Source organism: Musa acuminata, chromosome BXJ1-7 (assembly GCF_036884655.1).
Source record: "Musa acuminata AAA Group cultivar baxijiao chromosome BXJ1-7, Cavendish_Baxijiao_AAA, whole genome shotgun sequence".
Classification (NCBI taxonomy): Eukaryota; Viridiplantae; Streptophyta; class Magnoliopsida; order Zingiberales; family Musaceae; genus Musa; species Musa acuminata.
Genome location: NC_088333.1, coordinates 11,289,978 through 11,299,692, shown reverse-complemented (window position 1 = coordinate 11,299,692; position 9,715 = coordinate 11,289,978). Strand labels below are relative to the sequence as shown.

At 38.1% G+C, this 9,715-nt stretch overlaps 1 protein-coding gene across 4 annotated transcripts; it reads left to right on the top strand.

Annotated features, from left to right (window-relative positions):
• Positions 1-4,162: 4,162 nt before the first annotated feature.
• On the top strand, positions 4,163-8,354 carry LOC103991665 (transcription factor bHLH68). 4 transcript variants are annotated; one of them, XM_009411185.3, is made up of 9 exons: positions 4,168-4,589; positions 4,857-5,178; positions 5,285-5,359; positions 5,480-5,545; positions 5,699-5,764; positions 5,987-6,040; positions 7,525-7,569; positions 7,767-7,811; positions 7,897-8,354. In XM_009411185.3, the coding sequence occupies exons 1-9, from the start codon at positions 4,363-4,365 to the stop codon at positions 8,026-8,028; spliced, it is 1,032 nt and encodes a 343-aa protein (XP_009409460.2). In that variant the 5' UTR covers positions 4,168-4,362; the 3' UTR covers positions 8,029-8,354. The 4 variants fall into 4 exon arrangements, with proteins under 4 accessions (XP_009409461.2, XP_065048072.1, XP_009409460.2 ...); XM_009411184.3 differs by having other exon boundaries at positions 4,169-4,592; XM_009411186.3 differs by lacking the exons at positions 7,525-7,569; positions 7,767-7,811; positions 7,897-8,354 and adding an exon at positions 6,275-7,328 and having other exon boundaries at positions 4,163-4,592.
• Positions 8,355-9,715: the final 1,361 nt, after the last annotated feature.

The window sequence follows — 9,715 nt, the reverse complement described above, 5'->3', positions numbered from 1 at the left end:
AAGTACCTATCTCAACTAATCTAATATAATACCATGGAAAATATAAAGTCAATTTTCAATATAAAATATGGGCAAAGAAATGCAACTGCAATTAAGTAATAAAATCTCCTCCATCTTCTGTTCTTCGACATGGTTTATCTGTTCTGATTAAAACATTAAATTTCAAGTTTTGCAATTACACTCCACCATGTGACCAACTTATGCACATAAGATTTTAAGGAAGTCAACTCTTGGTCTGAGGCTTTTTACTAATTTAATTCTTAGGTCTAGTAGATCAAAAGCAACCAAATTATCATCATAGCCTATGAGATAGTAGGCATCAATATTTAATGAAGGATATTAGGCAAAGAGTAACACATTGTGATTTTAAATTGATGTGGATAGACTGAGGTCAAAAGGTTTCAAAGGCAGGAGATTAAGTACCCTTAGGCAATGGAATCATGAGCCTTCATTGTTTCTTTAATGCAAAGTAGGATTTGGGGCAAAAGCATGAGAGAATTGTCAACACTAGGTAAACTTTGGTCACAAAGAGGCTATAGATGAAGGTTACTTTGGATATATATATACATATATAAATATATATATATATATATACATAAATATATATCAAAAACCACCAGAATATTTAAAAGAGATGAAAGAGTTTTTAGATGTTAGAATTCTTGAGTGGGATCTGAACATGATGATGATAATTCATTACAATCATGCATGTAAAAGGGATAAAGAAGAAGAAACAAGAAGCATCCAGAAGGTGGATGTGTTATTTAGGTGGAATCACAAGGAAGAGAAATAGATTATTCCAAATGCCATGGGAAGGAAAAGGATTGATAGGAACATATGGATTATTTAATATGGCATCAGATCCTCAAGGATCAATTCACATGCATACAGACCTGTGTTCTCTTGTTTGGCCACACATGGAAGAATAGTGAGATAGCTGTGAGTGTAGGAAAAAGACATACAATAGCTTCTTGGAGAATTCTAGGGGAAATAACCCTATAATGCTAGCTCTAGAGGACATGAATTTTTGGACAACATTGTTTTGTATGCTTCTCCTGTTTGGGTAGGCAATCACACCTCAACTGTTGACCAGAAAACAATTACACTTTTTTCACTTTTTTTATGAAATATATTTTGTGTACAATAATATTATACCAAGGAGAGAGAATATTCTGTAGATTAATTCATGCATTTTATTTGGTAGACACTATGTGGAAATTGAAATAAAAATAATTAGAATTGAAACAGCTTGTTCTCTCAATATATTTAGTTCATAAAATTGGATTCAAAATCGAAGTTGGAAATAATAAATTACATTATTTTGTTAAAAATTAACTTAATGCTGATAACTATTAACAAAATTGTTAATTTTATATTTGAGTTAATGTGATTGTAAATACAAAGGGAGATAGATATTCTTGTATTCGAAAAGTTTTTCATATCAAAATTTTAGAAATAAGGATTGAAATCTCTCATGTCATCAACTAAATGATAAAGTTAGAATAATTAATTGGGATTCAGATTTCAATGATTGAATCTTCTATAAAAAAAAGCCAACATAATGGTTGACATCTTATGATACACTGGAATGGAAGTGTTAAAGCATTTTAGCCCAACATTTCAATAGATAAAAAATCAATTCAAATACAAAAAAAAAAGAGGAAAACTGAAAAATTAAGTGCAATAATAGAACTTGGTGTAAGCAATAAGAAAAAATTGACTTGCCATCATTCCAATGTTTGTGTGAGAACCCTAAATACTTGAAATTAATGCCAAGAATACAAACACTACTATTTGGCCAATTGGATGGTGACTTTGGTCAGTATGCCACAGACTTGACTTCTCACAATGAAAGAGATTGTTGGTTCCACCATCTTTCTCATGGCCTAAAGCTCGTCGTCCCCAAGCATCAAATTTCAACAAAGGAATTTTGTCCCCATTCTTGATTTAACTTCAAGTACAAAGGCAAGTTGACACCCGAGTTTGAAGTCAGTCAGTGAGCCATTATTTCAAGGGTTGAAAACTTGGCTAAAGTAACAGAAGCAAAAGTGAAAGTGAGAGGTGAAGCAAATTTGGAGGTGGGGAACGAATGGATGAATTAGTGTGAAGCTTCAATCAATTTTTTTCTTCGGGTGTATCATTTCGGCTGTGAAAAAAAAAAGGATAAGCATTGATGATGGGGAAATCAGATTCATATTATTTTAGATATCATACAATGTTATGAAAAAATAGAAAACCTAACTTTCGAATACAAGAAATTAAATAAAGAGCTTTAAAGAAATAAAACTGTATTTTCGTCGATCCTGTGTAGATGTTTCTCGACAAAACTTATTTTCTCGTTTTAATCAGAGTTAGATTTATTTTGTTTTATATAATGATCTAAGTGACTTTACGATAAACAAATAATTCAAAAGCTAATACAAAAAATATATCAATTTTATAATTTAAATATAAAGTAGATTGGAAAATAAAATAAGTATAATATATATAATTTACTTAAAAACCAATCAAATAAGTTTTATATTTTCAGATTATTACACATAATTTTATATTTTTATAAATATATGCATGTAATTGGATCTAAACTTATGTTCGTATATGTATTTAGAAGATTTTGGATGGTTGGATTCAGATACAAATAAACATTTATAATCATATCTAATCCAAATAATAGGATAAAAAATATATTTGTATTTTTTCAAAATTTATCCTCGCTTTTCAAAATGATAACGCAATATTTCTCTCTCTATCTGTCTCTCTCCTTAATTTAACCACTCAAAATAAGTAAGAAGAGAAGAAAAAAAAACTTTTATACAGAAATAATAAAAAAGACAAACGAGGTGCTTAACTCATCACTTTTGAAACAAACTCTCTCTCTCTCTCTCTCTCTCTCTCTCTCTCTCTCTCTCTCTTATCTCCAGGGTTTTAGGTTGCACTCGACTTCATAGTTTCTGCAACCTAAAACTGCACTATGACAACTCACAAGAAGAAGGTGAAAGAAAGTGAGAGTGCTACGATCTAGAAAGGAATATTGGGGTTGGCAGATAAAGACAAGTAATAGAAGTGTTCATGGATGAAAAGCGTCGAGAGGAAAAGGAGTAAACAAAACCTAAAGGACTCTTCTCCCTCCATGTATGAGAGAGAGAGAGAGAGAGAGAAGACACAAGGTTTCCGACAAAGATTGCAAACAGGGTACGGGTTTCACGAACCCCGTAGTCCCACAACACACACTGTTATCCTCCTCTCCCTGAAACCCGCCCCCCAGCTCGGCTTTTAAGGCCTCTCCTTCCTTGTTTATGCCTGTTTGTGTGCCCAAGGGAATGTTTTGAGCATCAAACCAATCCAACACTAGCAATCAATTAACTTGTTTGGCCCATCTATGATATGTGCAACTCTCTAGTGATTTGTTGCCTAATGCCTTAAACACTTGCAATTATTAGATCACAATGTGGCAGCAGGCCAAAATCACCTATGATTAAGTCTACAGCCTTAGGTTTTGGCTCCTTGTATACATATTTTATACAATACATGACTGCAGGTGACAAAGGCTCCAGAAGAACTATTACGATTGATTTCTCATAGTTAAAGCATTTCTTGCCGTAAGAAACACAGGAGGAAGTGAAAATTGCCGATCGAGATAACATGTGATTTATCAATGGATCAGACTTCCTCATAATTAAGCAGCAACTATGATGTTGCTTGACACACACACACTTGACCATTTGCAGTGGGGGCACATTCTCCACAGCCTTGCTATCAGAACACCACAGAAGTTAGCTTCGAGTCCATTCTTGCCAAATCATGATTCAAGTCAACCCATTTATATGATTCATTTCAAGTGCACAGTCATCTTGCTTTTATCATGCTTACCTGATACTTCACTCTTCCTTTTCCAAGGGAGGATTCATGTGTCATCATGTCTCAATCCCATTAGATCAGTTGGGTAAGTAGAGGTTTTAAGAATGCTACTACTCATATCCCTATGCCTATGTTGCCAACCCTTGGTCCTAAATATACCTTCGGACACCTCCTTAAAGTTTCAACCCACTCCTGGTCTGAAGGCACTGCCACTGCCTTTTTGCTCTACTTTATCATAAAGCAAAAGCAGTGAAAAAAGTGAGGGGGGCGAGAATAAAAGTAAGTAAAAGAAAATATAAGAGACTAAGGAGAGAGAAAGGGAACAAGAAAACAAAAGGCTCCCTACCCTCATGTCTTAAGGTTCCTCCAAACATGGCCTGGGTTTTCGTTCTTCTCTCAGCTATGATCCATTGAGACAGGAGAAGCAAAACTTCTGAGGATTGACTTGGGAGTGTGGAAGCACAAGGAGATCTGAAGCAGAAGTAGACCCCCAAAAGTTGAGGCATGAATAGAGGAGTGTTTCGGAGCTCTCTGGTGCAGCAGCAGATGATGGAGGGAAGTCCAAACTGCTGGAGCACGAACAATATGAAGCCACCTCCTGAGCTACCCTTTCCTCTACTTCCTGCCTCTTCTTCCCCTTCGGTCTTCCCGCAGAACCCACAGCCTTCCGATACCGAGATCTCACCTTGGCAAGATAGCCATGACTTGTTGGAGTCATGGTGCCAGCTATTGTTGTAACTCTCTCTCTCTCTCTCTCTCTCTCTCTCTCTCTCTCTCTCTCTGTGTTGACAATAATTGTGATATATGCTGAGTTTTCATGATTAAGATGAGTTTTTGCTGAGATGCCTCCACCGAGATCTAAACAATTCTTTTGTTTTCCGGACAAGAAAGAAGATTAATTGGTTTCAGATTTGCATTTACAAGTCAATCACTCTTTCCTGCATACAAAAACCCAAACAAGTCTTAGTTTCTAATCTTGTTTTGCTGCTTCGATGCAGATCTTCCAGGGGAGGACTTGTGGGAGAAGAAGAGAAGCATGGTTGGACTCCTTTCCAGACCAAGAAGATGATGAGTAGTGATGACCCGCGTGATGAGGTACTGTTCCCCTCAGCTACTGCGCATATAGCTGACATGAAGCAAGAGTACTCTGGAAGTGGATATGTGCATAGCCATGGGAACGAAGGGATCCAGGTCTCTAGATCTGCATGGGGTCAAATCCTACCGGCTTCATCTCCAAGATCCTGTATCACAACCAGTTTCAGCACTAACATATTGGACTTCTCGAACATGGCACGTCGCCAACCAGACAATTCGTCGGAGGTAAGAGAACTACTGTGGATTCAATGCGTTCTCCTTTTCCTAGGATTATAAGCTTCGTATTTGGATCCTTCTGTATGTTTCTCTGAAGTTGTCTTACCTTCGACAGTGCAACAGCACAGAAACTGCTCCAAACAAGAAGGCTAGGGTTCAGGGATCTTTTTCTCCAAAATCTACTCTCAAGGTCTGTCTCTGCTAACCACTAATCTACAAGCAAACTTGAAGCTAAAAAGAGTTTAATTACCATGATCAAAGAAGCAAAAGAAATGGCCATTGATCTCATGTTTTCTTGTTTGCTTTTCAGGTGAGGAAGGAGAAGTTAGGGGATCGAATAACAGCACTTCACCAGTTAGTCTCCCCCTTCGGAAAGGTATATTACTACACCATGCAGCAGATACAGGTCTTCAAGTTCGTATTGGAGATTCCAATTTCCTTTACTATTGGAAATCTACTTTGTATTTTTTTCTTTTCATTCTGCTTTGTTGTTTGAGCAACGGAGATCTGACATGGAACTCCTTTTCAGACTGACACTGCGTCTGTATTGCAAGAAGCCATTGGCTACATCAGATTCCTCCAGAGTCAAATTGAGGTCCAAGTCTCTTCTCTCTCTCTCTCTCTCTCTCTCTCTCTCTCTCTCTCTCTCGCTCTCTCCGGTCCTCACACGCTGAAAGCAAGTGAAGCTAAAAAGAAAGGGAGGGTGTGCACGCAGTAAAAGCAAATGGACAGCATACATAGCATGGGTGTTTGTTTTATGCAGTATCTTTTAGTTATTGGTGTCTTGTAGCCTCAAACAACCTTCTCTTTCATTTAGGCTCTCAGCTCGCCGTACCTGCAAGGCAGTGCATCAGGCAACATGAGGCAGCCTGTAAGTGTCATCATACTCGCCATTCCCCACCATCCTCTCTCTCTCTCTCAAACGCATGAAGCACAGACACACGTCGATACAAACGCACATAATAACGCTCCAAACTATTAGCAAGTGTTAGATTTTCTGAAAGCTTGCATGTTTCTTATCTTCCACAAAGAAATTTAGCAAGCAAAATTAACATCTTAATAGAAGCATCTGCAATCACAGCTCAAAATGAACTTTACTAAGCAGGGAATTGGCTATATCAACAAAGAAAAAGATACTCCACCGGCATTAGCTAATCGATCAGCTACACAATAGGCTTCCCTCAATGTATGGGTAATGTTGGCATTGTAGATTAATATATTGTCTTTTTCATTTATGATTATGATCTACAAAGATATGATTTTTTTTATTCATATAGCTTTTTTGTTGTCATCTCATGCACATACATGGATCTTAATTCTGGGACAAATTTTATTTTGAGACGATGAAATTGTTCTTCAGTGTTGATGGTTATCAAATCATGAAAGATGACTGCTCATTCCTGCTCAACAAAATAGATACAGTAGTAATAGGAATCATTCTTTTTCATCTCCTTTGTTGAGTTCTCTTTGGTTAGATGGACTTCCTCCATTATTATACTATAGTGATTTTCAATGGGCGAATTCTCGAAAAAAAAATTTCTTCTTTAATTTTATCTGAGAGGTGTCATTGATTCATATTTCCCAAAGAGCATCTCCTATTTGTTGACATTGTTGAAATATCCCCTGATAGGATAACTAGACCGATAACCCAATCCATAAGATGAATAGATCCAATCCCCATATATAGGATTTATATTGTGAGTTATAATATTTTTGAATTGACATAGAATGTTTTTTTGAACCTCCACTAATATACTGTAACTCTATTTAAAAACATTGTAACTGAGGTAAATAGGTTTGAAACCCCATATAAACTAGCTTATCTATAAAAAATAATATTTCAGATAATTATTTAGGAATAAGAACAACAAAATAGAGAGACTTTTATATCAATTATAATTTTTTTAATTAATATAAATATATTTAAAATTATTATAACTGAAGAATTGAACTGATCTATAGCAAAGGAGGTATATTTTAGAGTCTATAGCAAAGGAGGAATATTTTTTGGGATATATGAAAAAGAAGATCTTTGAGAAAAACTAAAAATAATAATATTTTTTTCGAAAATTCGCACATTTTAAGGTATAATCATATCCTTTTTCTTAGTATTTGCTTGCATAGTTAGTAAGTGTGTAATATATCCCTTTTCTTTTTTCCCTTTAGTCAAAGCAGTATAGCTAAACTGCGACTTAAGAGTGTGTGACTTAAGGCGCACCACCCCTTCTCGTCCTCTAGATGCATGCCACGTCCACATTCCTGTCCTTTCTCTTCCCTCAAAAGAAGGTAGCTGTGACTGATGTCGTAATAGCTGCACAAGTTGATGTTGCTCAACCTCGGCTCCGGTGTTTGCAGGCACGAGGAAACACGAGCTGCTCATTATCTGAAGACCCTGCTCAGGTATATCTCATTGGATCTCTTCCCACCTTAACAAGTACCTAAGCTTTGTGTCATAGATAAATAACTCCATTAGCTAAAGCTCCTTTACAACATAAAGGCTTTGAGAGAACAAAGTTGGATCAGCTTTACAGATTCACACCTAAGTATTCGTGACACTGACAATTCCCTAATGTTATCATCATTCCCGTGGCATGCAGTTCTCGGATGGAGGTGGGATGAAGAGAAGCGGGCCACAAGATCAGGTACTTTTACGCTGATGTACTCAGTATATTGCAGGGATCGACTGCAGAAGATTGATTCCTTCGGTTTCACTGTTGCTTACGGCAGGAGCGCTGCGAGGAGCCGAAGAAGGACCTCAGGAGTCGAGGGTTGTGCCTGGTGCCGGTCTCCTTCACCATGCACGTTGGGAGTGACAACGGCGCTGATTTCTGGGCTCCGGCTCTCGGCGGAGGCTTCTGATGAGACGAGGCTTGCAGGGTTCTTTGCCTGCCTGGGGACTGCAGGTGGACATAACATCACTAGCAGTCACTCTGCTAAGCCTGAAGGCTGATTGCTAATGATGTTATGGATGACAGACATAAAAATATTGAGCATGCCAAGAAGAGATCAGGTCGTGCAGCAGCAGGTGGCCCTTGTACGCCATAAACTCAAGACACAAGCTTCTAGGTTTAGGTCTAGAATGCCATATTGGTCTACATCTTACTGCAGTCTGCTCAGCATGCAGCTTCTTACATGCCTCAAGATGTAACTATTTGTTGTTTAGGGTTTCACTTTGTCCTTCTCTATCTCATCCATCAATCATACAGAAGTAAGTAATCATATATATATATATATATATATATATATATATATATATATATATATATTCTTCCTTGCATTAGTTCCAGTCAAAGTGGTCAACCTGGCTGAATGCTTATCCTTTCTGGTGTTTGATTTAATCATACATCTTTCTGGGAAATGCTGTTATTGATAATATTTGCTGCATGATTTGCCATCTTTTGTGGTTGATTAGAATGTCCTCCACATTACATGTCTTTATGTGGTGGCCTTCGGACATGTAAACTGCAGCTCCAATTTCTTACGGTCTTAATTATTTTTAATGATTATAATTGTAGGAATCTCATTTTTAGATATGAATATTCAAAAATTTTCAATATATTATCATATAATAAATAAGACATCCCTAATTCCAAATTGGAATTGGATATTTATTCTTTTCTACTTGTACTTATCTCAAAGTCCATTATAATTCATCGCTATAATGTCGTCTCCCATTGGCAGTTGGGATGACAAAGACTTCCAACTAAACCACGTGGGCTTCGGGTCCTTCGTCTTGTCTCCTTCCTCTCTCGGCCCGGCGACTGTTCTTGGCGACGGCCGTGTCGAACTGGAGCGAGACGGCGATGGTCGTCATGGGCATGCGGGCAAAGCCACGGAAACGTCCCAATCCATCCCCATATGCTATTGATCCGTATCGATCGCTTAGCTTGCTTTTCCAGAAAGATTTCGTTGCTACGGAATCGGGCAGCCGGATGATCCTCCCTGCCGGCGCCACCATCGTCCCGGTAACGCCGCATTTTGGTGATCTGTGTCCGTTGTTTGGTTAAGCTACAGTTCACTGGCATCCCTACGTCGCTTGCGTCTCACCTTCATCATTCCTTTGTATGGGGATAACTGCGAACTTGGTCTACATGGATGGGCTTCCTCCACAAAGAGTCGAACGGAGAAAGGCTTTTCTACTAGTACATTACTTTGGCTTTTTCCTCTTTATTCTGCAATGGAAGCTAAAGGTAAGAGAACCGTTCAGGTTCTTCCGGAGAACACTGGTACTCCGATGATGGAGGAGTAGCAGCGATGCAGAACTACTCGATGGACTCGTGGTGGAAGACGGCGACTACAAGGTGGCGAAGACACGCTTCAGTGATTTCTTCGCCACCAACCTTCATTCCCTTCTTCAGCGATGTGGAATCAAGGACTTGGTTATCGCCGGAAAGCTACCGATTCCCCAAATTAACCCGACGTGATATTTGCTGGCTTTTCCTGAGACAAAACGCTAATGTGCAGGGGTTCAGACACGAACCTGTGTCAGGCAAACTGTCAAGTTCACTTTGGTGAGTTCATTCTTGTTTCTGCAGTCTCGTGTTTC